The 24,512-nt window shown below is 44.7% G+C and overlaps 1 protein-coding gene across 1 annotated transcript in view; it reads right to left on the minus strand.

Annotated features, from left to right (window-relative positions):
- DNAH9 (dynein axonemal heavy chain 9) overlaps window positions 1-24,512 on the minus strand; it is a 975,671-nt gene that overhangs the window by 682,687 nt on the left and 268,472 nt on the right. The window contains exons 22-23 of the mRNA XM_069200368.1: window positions 20,958-21,084; window positions 18,998-19,147 (exon numbers count right to left, since the gene is read on the minus strand). Coding sequence (XP_069056469.1) covers window positions 18,998-19,147; window positions 20,958-21,084 — 277 coding nt within the window. The remainder of the gene's footprint in view (window positions 1-18,997; window positions 19,148-20,957; window positions 21,085-24,512) is intronic.

Below are 24,512 nucleotides of genomic sequence, written 5' to 3' on the forward strand. Positions count from 1 at the left end.
TTTTGGTGCTTCATGCCTTTTGGGGTGTCAGTTAAAGTGTACTTAGGTCCAGGGCCCCTCAGAAGTCAATTTCCTTATATTAAGATCCTTCTGTAGCACTACAACATCATTATTAGGTTTAGAAGTGGTAATTTTATTGCTGAGTTTTATACCTTTTGATTGAGAACTTTCACTACAGGAGGAACTAACCATTAAATACTCAAGGAAGGAAACAGCTGTGTGAGCAGAAGTCGAAGGTCTTTCTGAGGCTTTAGCAACCTTTAGACTAGTACCAAAAGTCCTTACCAACTCTCTTAAAATGTGCCAATACCTAGTCTCACTAACCAACTTCTTTGTGGTATTGCCCTCAGAGGAAGAATCTGGGAATCTGAGATATTAGGCCTCATCTTTCTGTCACCACAGGTGTCAAGGTACAACTAAAAATTACCATGGTGCAATGGGATAGAAGGAAACTGGTTTTAAATTACATACAGAGGCCAGAGTAGGGTCTGTGAGGCTCTCCAGCAGATAGTACATTGTCCTGAGACTGGAAACAACACCACTAGGTAGCACCTTAACAGGTAAAGCCCGGTAAGGATGCAACTTAAACTGCCCCTAGATTTCAAAGCACAAAAAAGGAAATGGGACCCATGAACATGGCTTTCACTCCATAAATAAAACGATTGCCTGCAGGAGAAAGCGAGCAAAGGAGATGCCAATCTGATCATTTTGCAAAAAAAAAAAACAGGTCAGAAAGTCTGGCAATGGAACAATGGAACAGAACTAGACTACTACATGGAGTAATACATGCAATGAGAAACTATTAAACTACACCCTCTAGTTGCCAAGGAGGGAGTTATACAAGCAATAATGTATCTCATAACATACACTGCAAAAATAATGCATGTCACTGAGAGTGTCCATGATGGTATAGTAGAGGAACAAAGCTGAAAGCTAAGTTTCTTTATCAGGCCATGGAACTTTGAGGTAACCAGCAATACCTTCATAATTTATCACAGGGGGTATTTTATTCCTTATGATATATGACCAGACTATCACCCTTTCCAATTAATTTTTGATTCATTGATGCATTGCTCTTTCATGTGAAAGAGACAGGCTGTTTGTAAACATGAAGAATAAAATCAGAATCTCTAGTGCAAAATTAAATATGCTAAAGAGCTGTATGACTTTCAAAGAGCTGCAAAAAGTTTTTAGAATCAGCTTAATACAAGTTAGAAAAACTCATGCAGAGAGATTCTTTCTTTTTTATAATTACCTAAAATGGGAAAATATACATTGTGCCATAAATATCTCCTTTCTTCTCATCACTGTGCACCTACAAAGACAGTGCAGAGGAAGAAAAGGCTACATTTTGTTTCCGTGTTTTTAAAAAGCAGCTTTAATTATCCTCTTTGTTCTGCTTTTCCCCTTGGCTGCTGGCTCTGGCAGCAGGATTTGTGGCGTCAGAATTCAACTGCAATAAGCTATTATAGTTGGTGGAAAAAGGTACAGGGTGAATAAGGATTGTTTAAAAAATGAAGGATGTCTTTAGAGGCAAAATGCATGCCTGGAGTGTTCTCATTTGCACCGGTGTAAGGTATCATGCCAAGTTTTATACAATGTGCTATATAGGAGCACCATTTATTATCATAGTCCTTATTGTTTTTTTATTATCGGTAATATTGGTGTTAGTATTATCTTTTTATCTTAAAATTAGTCTGTCAACACTGAACTTTGTTCGGAAATATAGATATAGATCGCTACTGTACTGTGATCTACAAAAGGTTTACCCGACAGTACTGGGTTTGTGTTGCTGTGATTTCTAGCCATAATTGACTATCTTTCTTGTAAAAAGTCGTGGGAGGTATTTATTGCCTAGTACTGAGAGGGCCTTCTTGGCAGCGTGGGTATATTGAGAAACACTGAAATAAGAAACATCACATTATTCTAGTCAATAGTCTTAAAATAGTCTAAAACAGTATTGTAAAAGTATGGTTATGAACTGAGATGCAGTACAAGGTTTACAAATCTTATACGAAGGAATACATAAATGTGATATAAATATTATCTTGACACTAAAGTTGTATTATATTACAGGTGGCAGCAATGAAAGACATCAAAACCGCAAAATAAAAGAAATGACGTTTACCACGCTCTATCCTGGCAACAGGAAGGGTTTTGTATGCCGCCTAATGATACGTGAACAGTAAAACGACAAAACAACCCTTTCGGAGACCAACAGCGCTGTGAGTATTACAAATATATTGAAACTCAGGTCTTTTCAGTTTCCCTCCGTGGTTTATTCCTGCTACATAAAAGAGGGCCGTCGGAGGCCCAAATCTTGTTGATCCTTCTTTTTCACTGTGAGACGTTCAAACAGAAGGACAAAATGATCCAGCAAAAACATAAGATTACACGTGTCAGGAAAAATGCCGTCTTACAAGAAACCCCCTCAATTTTCAAACATGGTTGAGCTAGCTTGCACAAATACCATATTATCTCCGCAGTGTGAAAAGTTTTACGATGTTGCAACCTGTGATTGTTTTAGGATTTAAATATATTTACTGAGACAGTATTTAAATACATTTGCTTGTGCATCCATAGGCCAGAGAGGAATTATGGCCCTCATTACAACTTTGGCAGTCTTCCAGGAAGACCGCCAAAGCCTCAGACGCCAGAAGACCGCCAGTGCTGGCGGACTTCCGCCACAATATTACGGGTACTGCCCGATTTCCGCCATACTTTGGATGGAAATCCAGCCTTAATTGTGCTGGTGGGCAGAGGCGCTCTGGCGGTTCCACCACCAGCCATGCCTGCTGGTATGACACCGCCCGCTGTATTATGGGCCATAATACGGCCTAGTGGTATCCAGCTGGTGGGGCGCTGCTGGAAGCACCCCTTCCTGTTCCCTGCCAGACGACCTTCTTCCCGAAACAGGTAAGGTGACTGTCTATCAGGCGAGGGTGGGGGGTGTTGTGTGTGCATGTATGAGTGTGTGCTGTGTGCATGAATGTGTAAATGTGCGATTGTATGCGTGTGAGTATGCATGCTTGGATGGGTGTGAGTATGCGTGCTTTAATGCGTGTATGAATGTTGTTGTGAATGAGTGTATGTAAGCGTGTGAGTGAATGCGTGTATGAATGTTGTTGTGACTGCGTGTTTGGATGCATGTGAGTGAATGCGTGTATGTAAGTGTAGGTGAATAGGTGTATGCGTGGTGCATGTGGGTATCGGTGTACATGTGTGCAGGGAGGGCGTGGTGGGGCTATGGCTGAAGGGGGTGGAGGGATGGGGCGCTGAAGGTGATGGGAGACAAGGGAGTCTAGTGCTTGCTGGGGGGGTGGAGTCGTTGTCTACCGGTGGCCTTTCCGCCATGGTTTTCATGGCGGTGCTACCACCGAAGAAATCATGTTGGAAAGCCGGCTCCTAATACCACTGGCGCTCTTCTGTGGATCGCCAGGTCGGAAATGATCATCTCCGGTTTGGTGGTTCTGACCGCCATGTCGGTATGAGTGGATATGTGGCGGGTTGGCAGAGACCAACCCGCCACACTCATAATGTGGCGGTCTGCACCACTAGCCTGTTGGTGGTGGGACTACCACATTTACCCTAGCAGTCACAAAACCGCCAGGGTCAAAATGAGGGCCTATGTCTTCATTTTCATTCCCACATAAAACCGCCTCATTCTCCATCTAGCAATCGCATCCTCCAACCCGCACCCCTTGCAAATAGGGGTCACCGGGGGTTAAGGATCTTTTGCAAATCCTATCTGATCCTTTATGATTCTTTATTCATTGGTAGGATTCTCAAAACTTCAGATAACGAGAATAGGTACATTCTTTCATTTCTGTAGCTAGATAATACTGTAGAGCAACAGGGTCTTTTTTGTGGCATTGTTCTGTAGGGATCCTTCTATTAAAGCTGCCATTTTCTCAATTCCTAATATGTTCCAAATCTTGCAAGCCAATCTACCAGTCTCTAATATCAAGAGTTTCTTATTTGCCCCACAGTTCTGTCAAAGTTTGCTTTGCAGCACACAAGGCCAACAACATCATCTTGCCATTGATCATTCGGTAATATCAAAAGTATTTTTAAAATTGCATTTATAAAGTACTTACTACCCCTGTCGATGCAATATCAGGAACTGAGAGACAGATGTCTGGAACATTTTATCAATATCGCCCAACCCATGTGCACAATAGCTTGGTAATTTGGGATATTCCGAGAGCAGGTAAAACAGAGTCCTGTCAGCTATGCATCCTCTTTAGCACTTCCTTTGTTTGTCTCATTCCCAATGTTTTTGTGGGTGTGGTACTAGTTTGAGGCAACTTTATGTATAGTTTCTTGGACAACGGCGATTTCAGTGTATTGTGCGTTCTTCTAAATATATAATTTCATTCTTTGGTTTTTTACATCTTTTTTGCCTGGGGTTTTGTTTTGTCTGATTTCATGGGACAGCATTTTATATATAACAGGTTCATTTCTTGTTTTCTCTTGAAAGGATCCAATATCCAAATTTAGTAACTGGGCAAGAAGCCATTTTAGGTCTTGTCTACCAGCCAAGCTGTCTGTTTGCAAAAATACTTTTTGTCATCTTACATTGAACTTCAAGCCTGCTCATTGCTTACCATCAGTTGGTTTTATTGTCATTGTCATTTACTTGTTTTGGGCTTTCCTTCCTCTTCTTGCATTTGTCGCTCCCTGGAGCAGGGTCTTATCGCTTGTGTCCTTCCATTACCTACTTTCCTGGCACTATTTTTGTTTCTTTTTTGTTAGCACTTCATGAGAGTTCATGTGTTTTCCAGCAGTCTCTTTTGTATACTTCTCTTCCCTCCCTGGAGCTCTGTGTTGTGCTCTCTCTCTCTCTCATGTGCTTCTCCCCACACCTCTCTGTGTTGTGCTAGACCTTGTGTACTCCCTCTTCCTTCTATGTTGCCCTCTCTCCTCCATATGCTTCTCTCTCCCAACTACTGTGCTCCCTTATTTCATTTTGCTTAAGCATTCCATGAATGCTAATCGACGATGAACCAATTGCTAACCTGAACCTTTAGCAAACATAAACCAGGATTGACCAGAAGATCCCATCGATTGCAATAACTGATGCTATAGAGAATAGTGACAGCTGCAATCTATGAAAGAGTGATCCTAATCATATGTTAGGTTGATCTGATGGTGAACTGAAACTGAGACACAAGACTCAAAATTTGTTTCATGGTGTATGTGATGTCTATTATTTTTTAAAGGTATATTCTTTAGCTGCAACACTGAACAAAAATTCGAACTGGATGTTCTTGTGCAGAGTGAGAAAGTGCTCATGCAGTGGACACGTACTTCATTCTACTAAAATTCATATCTGATCAAACAAATTTCAAGGATTGAGGGTGTGTAAGGAAGTGGACTATGAAAATCACCAGTGTCCATACCCAACTAACAATAAATTCCAGGCCCACAATTCTCCAGGAGATAGATGTCTATTAGGGCAAAATAAGGGTATTTCAGGAACTAGACAAGAATAGTCCTAGAATCTTGTGTGATCTCTTTAAAAGCAGGCAGGCTACAATGGTAGGCCTAAAGCCATCTCTTCCTTGTCACACTAGTTGATGCATAATATGTGCTGTAGTCCACAAGTAGCATTTATCTTTCCATGCCATGGGTGCACTTTCTACACCATATACTATGGCCTTATATGAGAGTTAAATATACAAATTTCTACATGTTGTAGGGATCAGAACACATGCATTGGGCTCAGGACAGTAGTGTCCCAACGTGCAGAGTCTTAAACTTTGCAATACAATTCTGTAAATAATGAGGGTGACCACACAAAAGGAAGCATTTTCTCACTGACTCCACTTTGCTTTTATAATTATTATAGTGATACAAACCGCAAGGGTGAACATCTGAAAACACTCACACTAGCATCTTCGGAATCTCCTTTTTCTAAGTTTGTCTGGTATGTCATCTATATTGTTGTAATCATGATATGAATGATTACTTCAAGTGCACCCTAAAGCCCATATATATGTATCCTGTCATTACTTTCTAGTCCCTCTCAAAAGTACTTAATACACCTTCGTCTCACATGCAAAAATGTAATTTGCATCCTCAGATTACATGCTATCTCAAAAATGTAGCCTTCATAATCCCACAACATTATAAGAAAATAGGCCTTTTAAAAAAATTCCAATTGTCACCTTTCCTTTTTAGGTTGAGCATAGCAGCGCACAAGCGCTGCTTTTCTGATGTGTTGGTAAATGCTTTACTTTTGTCCCTCCTTGGGGCGGGTGAGTTACCACCTTGGACATCACCTCTGTTACAAGGCTAATTGCACTTTTTGCCAATATGTTTGACTTCAAGCGAACTTCTTTTTCCTTTTGTGTGCTGCTTCACGCTGATGCCATGGTGCTCTGAATCGGCTCGTTTATGTAAAACTGTATTACTTTTCATTTTCAATTTATGTGGCAAGAAAAGTCCAGTTAGGAGTTTACAACGCTAATAGCTTTAACTCGAGCAAATGCGAGACCCATTGCATTCCAAATGCTTGTTTTCTTTTCAATGCCCTCTCCTTACTTGCCATCCTCTGCATACCTCCTCTCTCTGACTACAGCCAACTGAAGTTACATGCATTTTGTTTAATAATCTGTTTTATATTTTATTGTGTTTTAGCAAATTGCCCACACCGCATTTCAAAGATCACAACCAATCCTTCTTTGAAAATCGTACCTCTGCAACTTACCAATACCTGATCATCCGTAGCTGATCTATTAATATCACCAGCCATCTGCATCATTTCACATACTTCCCCCAACAAAAGGTCACTTCTAACTGCTATTAATTTAATCTACCACAAAGAAACTGGAGTAAATGCATGGAATGGTTTCCTTAGGAGCACAAGACTAATCCAATATTGCATAACAAACACTGGATTAAACCTCGAACCTAGCTTCAATGCCTTGTCAGGGAAAGTAAGAGGTATGTGTATTCAATTACAATTAAATACATGTGTCTTTCGGCCATCTACCTTGTGTGCCTTTCTTTCACCTCTGGCACTGTGCTGATCTCTTTTGTCTGGGTAACCCCACCCCATGTAGCTCTCGTACTGTGCATCTCTCCAGCCACCCCACACTACGTATTGCTCTCTCTCACCTGTGTGCTCCTGTGGTTTTCTCTCCCTCTAATGATTTTCCCCTTTCCACCCTCTAAGTACTGCTTTTCACCTTCCACTTCCCGTCTTCACCCAACACCAGTGGTCAATTTTTTTGTTTTAATTGCCACTTTTGTTGGTAAAAAATCTTAATTTTATATTTACTGACCTGAGTGGCACTTGACATCTTGGATTGTTGAATAAAGAATTCAAGCAAAGGGCTCCTGCATCATCCTAGTGGTGCACATATGCTTCTCATGCATGCCCACGTTAGTGGAATGATGCAACCACCATTGCGTCTTTTATTATTTTTATTTTCTTTGGGATAATGGTACATCATTCCTCTGGCATATGCATGCTTTCTGACTCGTGCGCTATAATGGAATGACAAACCACCATCGTGTCTTTTTATTTATTTATTTATTTTTGGGGGCAGCAATACTGCACAGCGTCCCAATGTCGCTTGGCACCATAAAAGTAATAGGCAATTTCAACTGGTCCCAAAGGCAAGACCTATTGACTTTTGAAATGCATCAGCAGTGATGGAAAGATGGTAAGGTGATCCTTGAGAGTTAGAGTATCTCAGAGTATCTAAAATATCTCATACTTGCAATGTCATCCTTTTTATCAGAGGAGTACTGACCAATGCACTCCATGTTTTAGTCATCCATGATACCAGGTGCATGTATTCCCCAGCTACCACTTGGTCTATAAAACACCAACTTTTTTCTGATTCCATTTGTCTTCATCAACCATATCGTAATTGGGAAGCTTGATTAATTCCTCTAGTCCAGTGGAATTGTTCCCCTCTTCTTTATTTAGTTTTAGTAGTTTGTGGGATTTCACATAGTTTATCTTGAACATTGATACTTTATGGTATAACTGTAGGTTCTTTGAATAAAGCTGGGAGAGATTCCTCACGTTTTGTTGTTTGCTAATATTCTTTTGTCTACATACAGAGGTAGTTTTTATTTGCTGAACCCTACTTTCATTCAATTAAGGTCATTCTTTTCTCTAATGCGTCCCCCTAATGATTCCACTGTGAGTGCGAATACCAAGGGCTATAAGGGGCAGCCCTGCCAGGTCCTCCTTCCCACTTTGAATTGATCTCATGTGCAACCATTAGCCTTAAATCTGGTTGCTGGATTTTTCCAACACCTTCCTGCCCAGTCTCCGAATTCAGGCCCTAAAACAAATTTCTCTAACATTGTGATTAGTAAGGGCCTAACACATGGTATAAAGCCTTTTCAGTGTGTAATGACAGTAAAATAGCTTTTTTTATAAGTCCTGGGTACGTTAGCAATGAGGTGTAGTAGGTTTGTGGTATTATTACTACAAACCAACCTTTAGATTAAATCCGGCTTGATTGGATTCTAACAGGCAAGGTATTATTTTATTCAGTCTTCCTGCTAAGATTCTAGTGAAGGTATTATAGTCACTGTTTGGCAGTGATAGTGTTCTATAAGAGCCCATGGTGAATTTTCTCTCCTGGGCTTCGCTACTATCAATATCATTGCTTGTGCCATTGTGTCAGTAACACCAAGATCTATGGAAATGCATTGAAAAAGAATAGTAGAGCAATAATCAGTTGTTGGGCAAATCCATCAGGACCAGGGGTTTATCATTTTTTGATGGTGCGTGTTGGACTTGGCCAGCTCTGCAGGGACACCCCTAAACGTTTTGTATTTACTCTTCACTTTTTGCTGGAATTAGTTTGTAGCTCTAGGACTTTGTACACTTCACCACTGCTACCCAGTACTAAAGTGCTTGTGCTCTCTTCTTTAAACATGGTAAAATTGGCTTAGACCTGATTGACATAATTAATTTGGTTAAAAGTCCCTTGTGAAGTGATATACCCTTAAACCAGGCCCAGTAAATTAAATGCTACTAGTGGTCCGGTAGCACATATTGTGCCGCCCACTTAAGTAGGTCCCTAAAACATGTCCAAGGCCTTCCTTTGTAGCCTGAATACAATTTTAAACTGCAAATTCAGCTTGGCAATATAACCCCTTGCCAGGCCTTAAAATGTCCTTTTATTGCATATAGATCATCCCTAAGGTAGGCCCTTACTAGCTCATAGGGAAGGATGCATTGTAATTAAAAAGATTGATGATGGTTATTTGATGAGTTTTTAGGAAGTCCATTACTATTTTTAAAGAGCTGCAATTTGCAATGATACTGATGACAAGTCCTGGAACAAGTTCACTTTGTGGCCCATGAACATTATGGGGGTAATTATGACCCCGGCGGAAGGCGGAGAACCGGCGGTAAGACCGCCAACAGGCTGGCGGTCTTACTTTGTGGAATTGTGACCATGGTGGTTACCGCCATGGTCATCCGCCGGTTCTCCGTTCCGCCCGCCAGGGCGGAGACGACCGCTGGGCTGGAGACCTGGGTCTCCAGCCCGGCAGCCGTCACTAGACCGCCGGCGGTATTTTGACCCGGCTTACCGCCGTGGATTTCCAGCGGTTTGAACCGCCATGAAATCCATGGCGGTAAGCACTATCAGTGCCAGGGAATTCCTTCCCTGGCACTGATAGGGGTCTCCCCCACCCCGACTCCCTCCCCTACCCCCCCACCACCCCTGCCACCCCCCAAAGGTAGCAGGGCCCCCCTCCCCACCCTGACCCCCAACATCACATCACCCATACTCACACGACACGCACGCAGGCACCACCTACACACTTACACGCACACACACTGACATACATGCCTACATCCACACAGACAGACACGCACACCCACATTCAAACATACACGCACACATCCATACAGACATACCCACAGACATGCACTTATTCCCATACACACAACACCCCTGCAAGCATACACGCACTCACACACCCCCTCTACATACACAGACGCACACCCCCATGCACCCACACAACACACAACACCCCCCTCCCCTCATGGACGATCGACTTACCGGGTCCGACGATCCTCTGGGACGGGACGGGAGCCATGGGGGCAGCTCCGCCGACACCACACCGCCAACAGAACACCGCCACGGTGGAGGTGGAGCAACCTCCACTTCCCTGTCTCCCGCCAGTATGGCTGTTGGCGGCTCTCCGTCCTGCCAACGGTCATAATCGGCCGAGCGGCAAACCGCCACCACTGGCGGTCTTCCGCACGGCGGTCCCTCGGCGGTCTTTAAAAAAGACCGCCGAGGTCAAAATGACCCCCTAAGTCCCTTTTTTAGCATTCAGCCTCCAGTATTTTCTCTTTCTATTGAAACTTATGTACGCAGGTTGTACTTTTCACTGTATTCTTGGATCCTTACTGCTGGCCAAGCGATCTTGGCATTCAAACAAGTTCTAACTGAACTGGATAAGTTGAGTAGAGTATAACCTTGAGCAAGTCTTTGGCATGTGTATCGAGATTTGAGCATTCCACTCCTTTTGGCACTCCTCTGATGTTAATTCATCACATTCCATTTGCCACTTTTCCATGTCTTCCAGCTTTGACTACAGGGCAATGATTTGTTTTTATATAGTTAGGACTTCTTGCTTTATAAACTCTTGTTCTTCCGATGTGTTGACAACAGATACTTAACGACTCTTTTTCCTAACTTCCCTAGGTCATGTTTGATGTCTTCAATGTCAGCTGTTACCTGAGGACTTGCACATCTGTAATCATCATTTTGTTGTATTATTGCTTCATCCAGTTCTCCTCTAAATGTTTTTGTCTGCAGATCTTTGATGGTACCTACATTCTTTGCTTTATTCTTGACCATGGCCCTAGGATGATCGGGCCTTGCAGGAATAGTAAGCTGATTTGTATACTGTTTTCTTGTTTCAAAGGTTGTCAATGTGGGATCCAGACAATGTTGGCAGTTATGGCAATCAAATTCTCATGTGTGGATGCTATACCTGGTTAGACATAAGATGATCTGTAAGTGGTGATGGATTGTATCACATAAGGCCACAATCTTCACTTGAGGCTTCTCTCAGTTCTTGGCACTCTTATGGAGCCAGACCACCAGCTCATTGTCCTACCGCTGCACTGGGGGATCTTCTGGAGGCCTGCAGGGTTTGTACTTTATACCTCAGCTTGCTTGGCACCTGCCTCACACCTTCTATGTGGGGTATTTAGTCGCATCAGTGTCTGCCGTGTCTGCTCCTGTGGTCCCTGATCAATCTATCTCCACTACAGCGCTCAGGGTCCAGGGGTTGAGTGTTGCCTCCATTGTCCTCACCTCCCTTTCTGCTGCTGAGTCAGTAAAACTCACCTTTAGGCCACCGAAGCAAGACTCTCTTCTTCGCAGTGTGATGTTTCACTTTATTATGCTGAGTTAAAGGGCAGCCGCCAGCTTGCATCCACTTTATTCAGTGCTCCTGGCCCATCAAATGCACTTATCTTCCTCTAATCTGCAGCATCACACAGTCTCTGAGCCTCTCATAGCTTTCACTGGCTAGATTCTCCAATATTGGGTAAGAAGACTTGTTTGTACAGGAGAAATCATGTGTTAGAAAACAGAATGGGCAGAGAGGAGCAAGTCTGTCTGCTTAGGGTGCCTTATTGACCACACCCCTGGTGGGTATTTTAGTTAGAAAGGCATGGGGAAAGAAAACCAGCATTGCCAAAGTCAGAAGGTCTGATTTGCATTAGGTGACAACAAGCACTTGCATGGTCGAGCCTTTGCAGCCAACGTTTAGGTTTTGTCAATGCTTGTTTTGTTTTGCCATGGTTTTGGCAAAAGATTATTTTTGGGGAAGGTGCCAGCCCCTCTTCAGTCTAAAGAAAATGTTTTTGATCTTAAAAATCACACATTACCATAGTAGTCCCCGGCACCTCTTTAGTTATGGATGTACTCCTTATGAAAGGGTAGAATCGCTCACAGTGAACGGCTAAACTGGGCTGACCCACTGCCTATAATGTATGCTGTAGTGGATGGAATTGTAGAATCCATTTTGTTTTAGGTTCCATCTTGTGACAGTGAATATGAGCTTGTGGGAACGTCCAAGGTCTTGATGATCTGTGCTGAGCTTGTATTAACCACAAGGGCTTGTGAAATAACAGAAATCATGAGATGATGTGGCTTTGTGAATGCTTTGCATCGTTTGCATATTTCCTAACGCCATATCCAAATCTATTTACATGACAGTCGTCAATTAATGATTGGATACATTTTGGAAAATCCTAACACTGCGTGATGTCCGACTGGCTGGCTTAAATAGGCAAGATGTATCAGAAGGTATGAAAATCCACATGAATCATTGTGCTTTGAGCTAGCTACCTATGAAGGCTGTCTCCACAATGAGGGGTTTACAAATGTATCATTTAAATTGGCTTACCAGGGGAGTTTAGAAATAAAGAAACAAAGCAGCTAAGCCAAAAGAATATATACGTGATAAATTCCCTTGCCAGATAACTGGATGCACACTACAATAAATTAAAGAAAAGAGTGTAAATGTACAGATCATAATCGAGAGACAACTACAGAATTGGAATCCAAAATATATCATGCAATGCTAAAGCAAGTCAAGGAATTTCGGAGCAAGGAACTCTTCAGCATCGTCAAAGAGCTCTCCAACCCCAGCGCCGGAAACAACGACATCACCCCCTCACAAGACCTCTGCGACTCACTCGCCGCGTTCTTTCACCGCAAGATCACCGACATACACAACAGCTTCGGCGCACAGACCACGCACCCAACCACCAACCCGACGCCCCCCAACACCACCCTCCGCGCCTGGACCCCGGTCAGCACCGAAGACACCATCCATACGATGAACACTATCCATTCCGGATCACCAACCGACCCATGCCCCCACCACATCTTCAACAAGGCCGACTCCGTCATCGCACCCCATCTCCGGGACATCATCAATTGCTCCTTCAACACCGCCACCTACCCGGAGAGCTGGAAGCATGCCGAACTCAGCGCCCTCCTGAAGAAACCATCAGCAGACCCCACCGACCTCAAGAACTACCGCCCCATCTCGCTCCTCCCGTTCCCTGCCAAAGTCATCGAGAAGACCGTCAACAGACAGCTGGCCGCCTTCCTCGAGACTAATGGATCCCTCGACCACTCACAGTCCGGCTTCCGAGCCAACCACAGCACCGAGACCGCCCTCATCGCAGCCACTGACGACATCCGAGCCCTGCTCGACAACGGGGAAACAGCGGCCCTCATCCTCCTGGACCTCTCCGCAGCGTTCGACACGGTCTGCCACCGCACCCTAGTGCAGCGCCTCAGCAACATCGGAATTCAAGAGAAGGCTCTAGAGTGGATCATCTCGTTCCTCACCGGAAGAACCCAGAGAGTCCGCCTCCCCCCGTTCAGATCCGAGGCCACCGAAGTCATCTGCGGCGTACCACAAGGATCATCACTCAGCCCCACCCTCTTCAACGTCTACATGAGCCCCCTCGCAGCCATCGCACGCCATCACAACCTCAACATCATCTCCTACGCCGACGACACCCAGCTGATCCTCTCCCTCACCAACGACCCAGCCACCGCCAGAACCAACCTGCACGAAGGGATGAAAGACGTAGCCGAGTGGATGATGAACAGCCGCCTGAAACTGAACTCAGACAAGACGGAAGTCCTCATCCTTGGATCATCACCCTCTGCCTGGGACGACTCCTGGTGGCCCCCTGCCCTGGGCAGCTCAACCAAACCTACGGACCACGCACGCAACCTGGGCTTCATCCTGGACTCCTCCCTCTCGATGACCAGACAAGTCAACACCGTCTCTTCATCATGCTTCAACATCCTACGCATGCTCCGAAAGATCTTCCGATGGATCCCCACCGAAACCAGGAAGACGGTCACCCAGGCACTCGTCACCAGCCGACTGGACTACGGTAACACCCTCTACACCGGAACCACGGTCAAACTACAGAAAAGACTCCAACGCATCCAGAACACCTCCGCACGCCTCATCCTTGACATCCCCCGACACAGCCACATCTCCGGACACCTGAGAGACTTGCACTGGCTCCCCGTCAGCAAGAGAATCACGTTCCGCCTCCTCACCCACGCACACAAGGCCCTCCACGACCTGGGCCCCAGGTACCTCAACAATCGCCTGACCTTCTACACTCCCACCCGCCAGCTACGATCGACCAGCCACGCCCTCGCCGCCGTGCCACGCATTAGAAAAGCCACCATGGGAGGAAGATCCTTCTCCTACCTGGCAGCTAAGACTTGGAACTCCCTCCCCATCCACCTCCGTCTGACCCACGACCACCTCTCCTTCAGGAAGCAACTCAAGACCTGGCTGTTTGAGCAGTAGCGGTCCCCCCTCCCCCCAGCGCCTTGAGACCCTCCGGGTGAGTAGCGCGCTATACAAATTTTTTGATTGATTGACTGATTGATTGAATCAAGAACTGAAGTGAAATTCAAGATAACAGGCTGCAACTAGGTCAATATCACATAGTAAATTGTAAATATTCCATGATAATAAAAACTATTCCAATGAATAATGCAGCCCATATTATAAATCATAAGTCGACATTTCAGCCCTTATGGTAAATTGACTAGGGCCAACATCAAGACAGATTTTTAAAAGGACATTTAGAAGAAAGGGTTCCACTAAGAATTGCAATTTAAAAATTAGATGGTCAAGAAGGACCTGGTACCAGGGAAAATAATTTCACACTAGGAAACAGTCATACAAGGTACAGAAAAGAGACCAATTAGGAACAGCTTGAAAGGGTATCAATAATCGCCCACACAGCAAGGAGACCTCGAAGTCAAAGTCAACATGTTGAAACCCTCTCCAGACCTGTATAGCCATGAAGAAAGCATTTTCACACACTCTGTCTATGCACAACGTGATGAGAAGAGTTCCTTAAGAAGAGGATTCAGCATGATGACAATTTGTGATTGAAGGAAACGGCCGAGCCTGGCATGTACATAATCAAGAAGAAGTATTAGTGCAATCAACAAAAGTCTCACTTTGAATCTTACTGCCTGTTTGTTTTTTTGATTAGGCTTCAATAGTAGACAAATGTTCATGACACAATAGCAGACCAATAAAACAATAGTCTGACTGAAAGCCCCTAAAAGTAAGCATATAGTACATATACATTTACTAAAATCAAAAGGTCTTGGCAAATGCCAGACCTAAATACACACATATAATACCCCATATGCTCACCAACAACTATCCCAAAGACAAAATACACACCGACAGCCATATATGCACCCAGGCCACGCACATTTTTTAAAATGTTTTGTGTAGCATGAACATTAGAGCATTTTACAATAACACTACTTACATTACACAAGGTCAGATCATGTATTTATTATTAGGCACAGGGAGATTAAGAGGTTTGCCCAGAATCAAAGGACATTGAGTTGACGCTGGGACTCGAACCTGGTTCCCCAGTTCCAAAGCCAGCAGCTCTAATAATGCCTCATCCTGTAGCCATACTTACTGAATGTATGTTAGTTGCATAGAGAGATGACTGGATTAATGGCTGAGTGGCAGTATACAAGGATGATTAGTTAGTTAGACAGCTATGGGAGGGTACAATGGTAGCTGGTTACATGGATAGGTATAGTTTCATAGCTGCATGATTGCTATGTGAAATGCTGAATGAAAGAACAATTGTGTGTTAATGGATATCTCGTTTGGTGAGTGCTGATGGCTGCATGAGGATGGCTTCTCCATTCCTTGAAGTTTCAAAGTATATGAATAAGCTACAAATTCTGCTAAGCTAGTTGCAGATTTCTTCAGGGCCAGTTCTTCTAGCACAGGTCCCCTTTAGCAGAGACCTGTCAGCATTTCATTGTCTCTCAGTGACAAAGTGAGGGGCATATTTATAATGCCCTAGCGCCACCTTGCTCCACATTAATGTAATTGTTTTTTACGTTAACGTGGCCCAATGAGGCCGAAATCCCCGCGCCTTATTTACAGGGTGGTGCAATGTCTGCATTGTGTCACTCTGTAACCCGTTACGCTACATTATGCGTGCGCCAGGCATAATGGGGGTCATTTCGACCCCGGCGGTCAAGGACCGCCGGGGCCGGGGATGCGGGAGCACCGCCAACAGGCTGGCGGTGCCCCGCAGGGCATTCTGACCAGTCAGACCAGGAAAACCGGCGGTCTCCCGCCCTGGTTTTCCGCTGCCCTGGGAATCCCCCATGGCGGCGCAGCTTGCTGCGCCGCCATGGGGGATTCCGACCCCCTCACTGCCATCCTGTTCCTGGCGGCTCCGACCGCCAGGAACAGGATGGCGGTGAGGGGTGTCGTGGGGCCCCTGGGGGCCCCTGCAGTGCCCATGCCAATGGCATGGGCACTGCAGGGGCCCCCGTAAGAGGGCCCCACTTTGTATTTCAGTGTCTGCTTTGCAGACACTGAAATACGCGACGGGTGCCACTGCACCCGTCGCACATACCCACTCCGCCGGCTCCTTTCGGAGCCGGCTTCCTCGTGGAGAGGGGTTTCCCGCTGGGCTGGCGGGCGGCCTTCTGGCGGTCGCCCGCCAGCCCAGCGGGAAAGCCAGAATGGCCTCCGCGGTCTTTCGACCGCGGAGCGGCCATATGGCGGCTCCCTCCAGGCGGGCGGCGCCCGCCACCCGCGGGGGTCAGAATGACCCCCAATGTATGCAAAGGGGGTGTTCCCCTGTTAGGGGAGCCGGAAAAATGGCGTAAGGAAATCTATGAGATTTCCTTACGTCATTTTTTATGGCCCTTTTAACGCCTGCTCAAGAGCAGGCGTTAAAAGGGGCCTTCCATTCTTTAGAATGGGGCCCTATGTACTCTGCTGGAGTAGCGCCATTATTTTGGTGCTACTCCTGAAGCGTACATCAATAGCATCATGATAAATGATGCTATTGCCCCGTACCCTGTGCCATAGTGGCAGTAGGGAGTGAAGGGCAAGTGGCGTTGGACTCGGTGCAGTGCCACTTTCCATAAATCTGCTCCTAAGTGCCTTAAAAACCCTCAGTTATGCAATCTATTGTAAGCTCTGCACAGATCATCCCAGAAATAAACACAGATTGAGAAATGCAACTCCTATAACCAACCTTGGGATCAGAATGGTTATGGTTTCATTTGGAATGGTTATGGTTTACTTTTCACTACAGAACTCACACCCGGTCCAAATACAAACAACCTCTCCAGTCACTTGGACTTTCGAAGAGCATTAAAGACGTGGGTGTTTCCCTCACTTTCTCAAATCCACAATGCAATCATTATTCATGACTACACCATTAAAACTCAAGGCCCACTGAACTAAGTATGTATTGATAATGCACCATTCTTTCAATCTGGTACTTTTCTGCATTATGGACATACCTACAAGCAGTATTAAGTCCACAGCAACTGGGTGTGAACATACTCTCTTTTAACCATGCATACAAGCCATGTCTGCCATGCCGCACAAGGATAGCATATTGATTTAGGCCACAACAGTGGTAGCAGAGCTTCATATAAATGTAAGAACAATTAGCAGTCCTGCCTAGCAGCTCCTTTAGGAAATGTTATTTTCCACCCCTCAGCACTCAAAGGGTAAATTACTCCAAGACAGAGCAACACCATCCGCAGGTAGGCTGTTTTAGCGCCACATGGCCCAAGCCCCTACCAGCAAGTTCTTCCAGGAAGCAAACTTATCAGGGGAGGAGTACATATCCCACTAGAAATATAAGGCAGAAAAGCAGCACACCACATTCTAGAGAAGTGTTTGAGACAAACATTACCAGGTCTCTGACAGAGAGTGAGGAGTTCTTCACCATTTAGAGTTTTTGCGTACAGTGGCTTAAGGAGGGTATTTTATAGGGTAAATCATAGTATTGGTGGTGATCCCTATGCTAAACCCCATAGTTCTACTCACGTAACTTCAGTTAAATGATGAGCTTGCTGTTCTAGGAATGTTCCTTGTGGCATCAAACCCTTCTCAGATCTACATATTAGTTCAAAGCAAGATGTCAAAACCTTGCCAAAGCTGTACAGCACTCCCGTTTCCTTGTCAAGTCCATTCATGTCCTCTCAAGTCTGCTCCTTGAACTGCAAATGAAAAATATGCCCCCTGCCCACACTTTGCCTAGGTTTCCCATAGGATAAGGGCACAAAATATTTTCCTTGGAGCTCTGGTATAAAAGAAAGACTACGTTATTAAATTAATACAATTACAGATATATGTTTGCTAGGCCCAGAAGCTTCTTCTGCCATCTAGTGCCTTGAAAGAGCGCACATTGAAATTGTTTCCGCTGACAGTGATTACAGGCAGAAATGTGCAGGGCATTGAAAGGCACTGTAGCTGATTATGTCAGGTATAATTTTATATTGAGTAATCACTTAACACTGGCTGACAGGCTGAAATAAGTTGCCTGCGCACTGCAAATTTGATTCAGATTTTTTTGTCTTTCCAAAGTTACAAACTAATGGCAATAATACATTACTCGAGAAAGAGGAACATTTGGCAAAATACATCTGCAGCATTACAAGCAGTCTAAAACTGATTGATTTTCACTTTTTAAAAGGGCGGAATGACTTTAGCCTTTGCTGCCACTTTCTATATACGGACACTGACCAGCGTCAAGTGGATCTGCCACATACAGCAGTCCATTCAGAGCGCCATATAAAGAAAATTGGAACACGGAGCACATGTGGCTGGGCTGATTCACTAGGCTGTTTGCACATCAGCAGAGCTCAATACACCAGCTGTCCAAAGCAAAACAGAGAAACCAAAATAGTAAACTCCACTCTACTACCAATTACAATTTAGAAACTTTAACATATATTATGGCCTTCCTTCATAAATGTGACTAACAATTTCACACACTACTACGTAGCTCAAAACGTACTCCACTAATTTAGAATTTATGTAGTTACAGACCGGACCTCAGATTTAGGATTCTGGTTGTCCCATGTAAAATGACAGTTACAAATGAAATGTGCATCCTGCGTCCTCCCACACTTACCTGCCCACTACAGTCACATGGTTCATTAAAGTCCACATATTCGTCCTCTTTGCTGTACATTCCCAGGCCAACCTTGCTCACACCATCAGAATCCTCTTCAAATTTCATCTTTGCCATATTGTCAAATAATTTAGATAGATGCCGTGTAACCTGTGAAAAGAGTCAACATTACCCTATTATTTGAAAAGTAACAATAGAAGTAGAGCTACCAGTGATTGAGAAAAACATTGCTCTATGTGCTCCTTACACCACTGATCCATCCCAGACAAAAAGTGCAGAAAATGTGCTGGGAAAACGCGCTCTTTAAGTATGTATTATATTTTCTATACAGATAGACACTTGCTTTAGTTGGTCTATTTTTAGAACAAACATGAGTAATAACAGGTGTGCCATGATGGGCTGGCATGGCAAGCCTGCACCACATTTTGGGGGTTATTCTAACTTTGGAGGAGGTGTTAATCCGTCCCAAAAGTGACGGAAAAGTGACGGATTTACCACAAGCCGTATTACGAGTCCATTATATCCTATGGAACTCGTAATACGGCTGGTGGTATATCCGTCACTTTACCGTCACTTTTGGGACGGATTAACACTCCTCCAAAGTTAGAATAACCCCCTTTGTCCTCTGAAGAGACTCTGACCATGAATGGAGGAGCAACTTCAGGAGAAAAAATGTCTGCAGACATGGAGGTAGGATCTAAGTGTAGCAAGCTGCCTCTGCTCCACCAGCTGAAGTGTGGCCAGCTCGCCAAACTTGTAATGACCACTGCATGAAAATACATTGACAAATCTGGGAGTGAGATGCCTCAGTGTAAACTCTGGCTGAGCTCTAAAAGTTAAGCCATCTTGTGCCTAAAAGTAAAAGTAGGTTTCTATGAGGAGCCTGGCTTTACTATTACTAGCTTGCCACAAGCAGCCAGGTGTCCCTCAGAGAAAATGCATAGATAACATTTAGCAGCACCAAAACTACAATAAAAGCAAGAATTAAATCAACAAAACGCTCAAACTCCATTTAGCAAGTTAATGATTCAATTAACATAAAAAATAAACATGTGTACAGGGATAAAAAGGTACCAGTTTCAGAAGAAAATGGCAAATATCCAATGCACTACAGTGTCTGTTTTATGCAACGCTAATTTAAACAGGCCTAGACAGAGGTTAATTTGTAGAAACGTCCACAAATTGCATGAGACCAAAATTGTTCTTACACGCAGGCCACCAGTACTGCTGAAACCGAGGTTGCGGAATACTAAGGATTCCTAGTTTTGATTCAGCCTCATGTCACTTTCTACCACCACGTGATAATTCCTGTCTCTTTAACTCACTCTTGCAGGTGCATGTCCAAGCAAAACCTTTCCTTTTGCCACCATTTCCCTTTCTTTCTATTCATTCTTCTTTCTCTCTTTACTACCTTTCTTGCAGTTGCTGTGGAAGTCTGATGGTGAGAAATGAGTCGTAGTCCCCAAAACGGAGTGTCCATGCCGACCACTTGCAGCCACCCACAGAAGTTAATCAAAGGGTGTTAGGTCATTTCAAATCTAATTAGAAACTCAAATACACATATTCTGAAAACCTCTGTCTTCTGCTCTGTGACAGAAAGGGCAGCTACAATGATCAGGCAAATGCTGAACATCGTTAGGACTGTCCTTTCACACCACCGCGGCAGCAGCTCTAATAATGGGACCAAGTTAATGAACTCGAGCAGAGTAGGACTGATTTATTCCTCAAATACATCTACTACTTTAATAAAGTGCAAAGTACATATTATTAATACCTACAAATCAAATCTCAAGAGCATTAGAAAAGTTGCTAGCAGCAAATAGGCTCAGGTACTACATATTCCCCTAAAGAACCAAATCGTTTTCTGTGCATTCAGGTCATGGGCAACCTGGACAAGCTCCTATTCAGAATACTATTGAACGAGTTTGCACTTAAAATGAAGATGAATGCAGTTACTTACCAGCTGTGGATCAGTGCCGTTGGAAAGGATGTCTAATAAATCTGCTGATGAAATAAAGTAGAACCGTGGGAACGCCAACCTTTTGGTATCCAGATATTCGGCCAGGGCTTTTTCACAAAGTGACAATCTGAAGAGGAAATAAAAAAAAAATCATTAGAGGACCAGAAATACATCGATGGACGACTTGCAAAAGTATTGCTTACTATGACAATCGGTGAGATTCCATGTAACAAGTTACTGATCTGTAGGCTTTCGAAGTAATAACAATCTACACTTAATTGCTTACCGACTTTAAAATATGTCTTCACATGCTTTAATAAATATGTAGGGCCTAGTGCCTTTCCTAATATAGTTCATAATAAACATATAAGGCCTACAGCCATGTTAATTGGTTTGCCAACATATCCAACTCTGTATGTAACTGTGGTATCAAGTATAGACATTGCCAAAGCCAAAAACTCCAACAGAAGCAGCATTTTTAGTAAAGCATACAATAGCAGACCAATCAAATTCTGTCCTAAGGGGAACTAACATGCGGGTGGAGTCCATAACCCTTTCTCAGTAGGACTCTGAACGCTATTTTTTGCTGATCACATAAGGTCAAACAACAGTTGTACTGTCATGCCACACCTAAAACTTCATGTAAATGAGTGTAGCCTCAGGCTCACAAACACAAAACTACACTGTGAAGCCTAAAGTTAATGACTGCCTACATCCCACCTGTGCTGCTGCCAGAGAAAAACACAGCAAATGATCTAGCTATCTAAGACACTTAATAGCAATACATTGCTGTTAGACCTGACACCCTTAGGGTGGTCACCCTCAACGTTTTGCCTGCCTCCTTCCACTTTTTGACACTGTTTCTGCTGGTTTTAGGACTCTACACACTTTACCACTGCTAACCAGTGCTAAAGTAAATATGCTTTCTCCCTTAAAACATGGTGCCATTGGCTCATACCCAATTGGCTTATTTAATTTACTTATAAGTCCCTAGAAAAAGTGCACTACATGTGCTCAGGGCCAGTAGATTACATGGTACTGGTGGGCCTGCAGCACTGATTGGGCCACCCAAATAAGTAGCCCCCCTAACCATGTTTCAGGGCTGCCATTGCAAGGCCTGTGTGTGCAGTTTCACTGCCAATTTGACTTGGCATTTAAAAGTATTTGCCAAGCCTTAAACACCCCTTTTTCTAGGTAAAAGTCACCCCTAAATTAGGCCCCCGGTAACCAAAGGGCAGGGTGCTATGTAGCGAAAAGGCAGGACATGTATCTGTGTAGTTTATATGTCCTGGTAGTGTAAAACTCCTAAATTCGTTTTAGACTGCTGTGAGGCCTGCTCCTTTCATAGGCTAACATTATGGTTTTTTGAGTGGTAGATTCTGATCTGAAAAGAGTAACAAGGTCATTTTTAGTATGGCCAGAATGGTGATACAAAATCCTGCTGACTGGTGAAGTTAGATTTAATATTACTATTTTAGAAATGCCACTTTTAGCAAGTGAGCATTTCTCTGCACTTAAATCCTTCTGTTCACATCTGGCTGGATTAGTTGCAGCTCCCTTGTGCATTTCACTCAGACAACCCCACACACAGGATGCTCAGTCACACCTGCACACATCTACATACAGAATGGGTCTTCCTGGGCTGGGAGGGTGGAGGGCCTGACACTTACATGTCAAAGGACAGTGGCCTGCCCTCACACAATGGACTGCCAAACCCCCTACTGGGGCCCTGGCAGACAGGATGGAACCGAAAGGGGGCCTTGTGCATTTCTAAGCCACTCTTTGAAGTCTCCCCTACTTCAAGGGCACTTTTGGGTATTTAAACAGGGCCTCTGACCCCACCAACTCAGACACTTCTTGACAAAATACCTACTGGGATTGGAACTGTGAACCACAGCCTTAAACCTGCTAAGAAGAGCTGCCTGGCTGCCCAAAGGGCTCACCTGACTGCTTTTCTGCAAAGGACTGCTGCCTTGCTGTTGCCCTGCTATTGCCCTGCTGCCTTGCTGCCCTCTGGCTCTGCTGAGAAGTGCTCTCCAAGGGCTTGGATTGAGCTTGCCTTCTGTTGCTGAAGTCTCAGGGCCAAAAAGACTTTGGCCCTCATTACAACCCTGGCGGTCCAAGACCGCCAGGGCTGTTTTGGCTGAAGCACCACCAACAGGCTGGCGGTGCTTCAGAGGGGATTAGGACTGCGGCGGTAGCGCCGCGGTCGCACCGTCGGGGCCTGCGGTTTCCTACCAAATTTGCCCCGGCGGTGATAATCCGCCAGGGCAGCGCTGCCCAGGGTATTACGAGTCCCCGACCGCCAGCCTTTTCCTGGCGGTTTGAACCGCCAGGAAAAGGCTGGCGGTACGGGGAGTTGCGAGGCCCCCTGACAGGGCCCTATGCAGCTTTTCACTGTATGCTATGCAGACAGTGAAAAGCGCGACGGGTGCAACTGCACCCGTCGCACGGCCGCAACACCGCCGGCTACATTTGGAGCCGGCTCCTATGTTGCGGCCGAGATCCCCGCTGGGCCGGCGGGCAGAAATCAGGTTTCCGCCCGCCGGCCCAGTGGGGATCTCATAATGACCGAGGCGGGGTTCGGCTGCATTGACGGCCGCCCGGCGGTCATATCTTGGCGGCCGGTAATGAGGGCCTTTATCTCTCCTTGTGCTGTGAAAATCAACGCACAGCCTGACAGAATCGACACACAGCCTACCCTGCAGTGATAAAATCACTGCACGCCGAACCGGAACGATGCAGCCCGGCTTCCCGAGCAGAGATCGACGCAGCACCAGCGTTGCGACCAGAACTTCGACGCATGGCTCACTGGATCGACGCAACGCCGATCCGGAATGACGCAGCCTGACTTCCTGCGAGAAGAATCGATGCAGCGCCTGCCATGCAACAAAAATTTATCTGCATCACCCACCGGATCAACGCAGCTCCTGGGACTTCGTCCTGCACGTCCAGGATTTCTCCACATCATTCCCGGGGTATCCAAATACCCTGCAACCTGAAGAGGATCCAAGCCTGCATGCCGGAAATCAATAAAAATTCCTTGCTGCGTGGAAAAACATTGACGAATCATCTGTGTGCGCCCAGAGAAACCGACGCACACCTCTCTGTTTTCCACGCATCTCCTCCTCTGAGGTCCAGTGCGGATAATTTAGACGCAAACCAGATACCTTGTGCTTCCAAGAGACACTTATTGCTTTTTAAGAACTAAAGACATCATAGGTCATTTCAAAAGTGATATTTCAACTTGTATTTTTGCCCAAGAGAGGAAGTAGGGATGTAATCACTCTACTTTAACATCTAACAAAAGCTACCACAGGAAAGTATACATTCAGAAAGGGAGACAACATGACAGAACTTTGTTATTTTGGTATGAAGATCCACTTGCTGAAGCACAAACCAATTAAACTAGCTTTAGCTATGAAATTCATAAGTGAATGAAATGATACAATCATCAACGAACCCTGAAAAAGGTGTGATTTAAAGACACATACGCAAAGTAACCTTGGCATTTTTAGAAGCAACTTTACGGTTGCCCATTAATGATTCCAAGTG

Source organism: Pleurodeles waltl, chromosome 7 (genome assembly GCF_031143425.1).
Source record: "Pleurodeles waltl isolate 20211129_DDA chromosome 7, aPleWal1.hap1.20221129, whole genome shotgun sequence".
Taxonomy (NCBI): Eukaryota; Metazoa; Chordata; class Amphibia; order Caudata; family Salamandridae; genus Pleurodeles; species Pleurodeles waltl.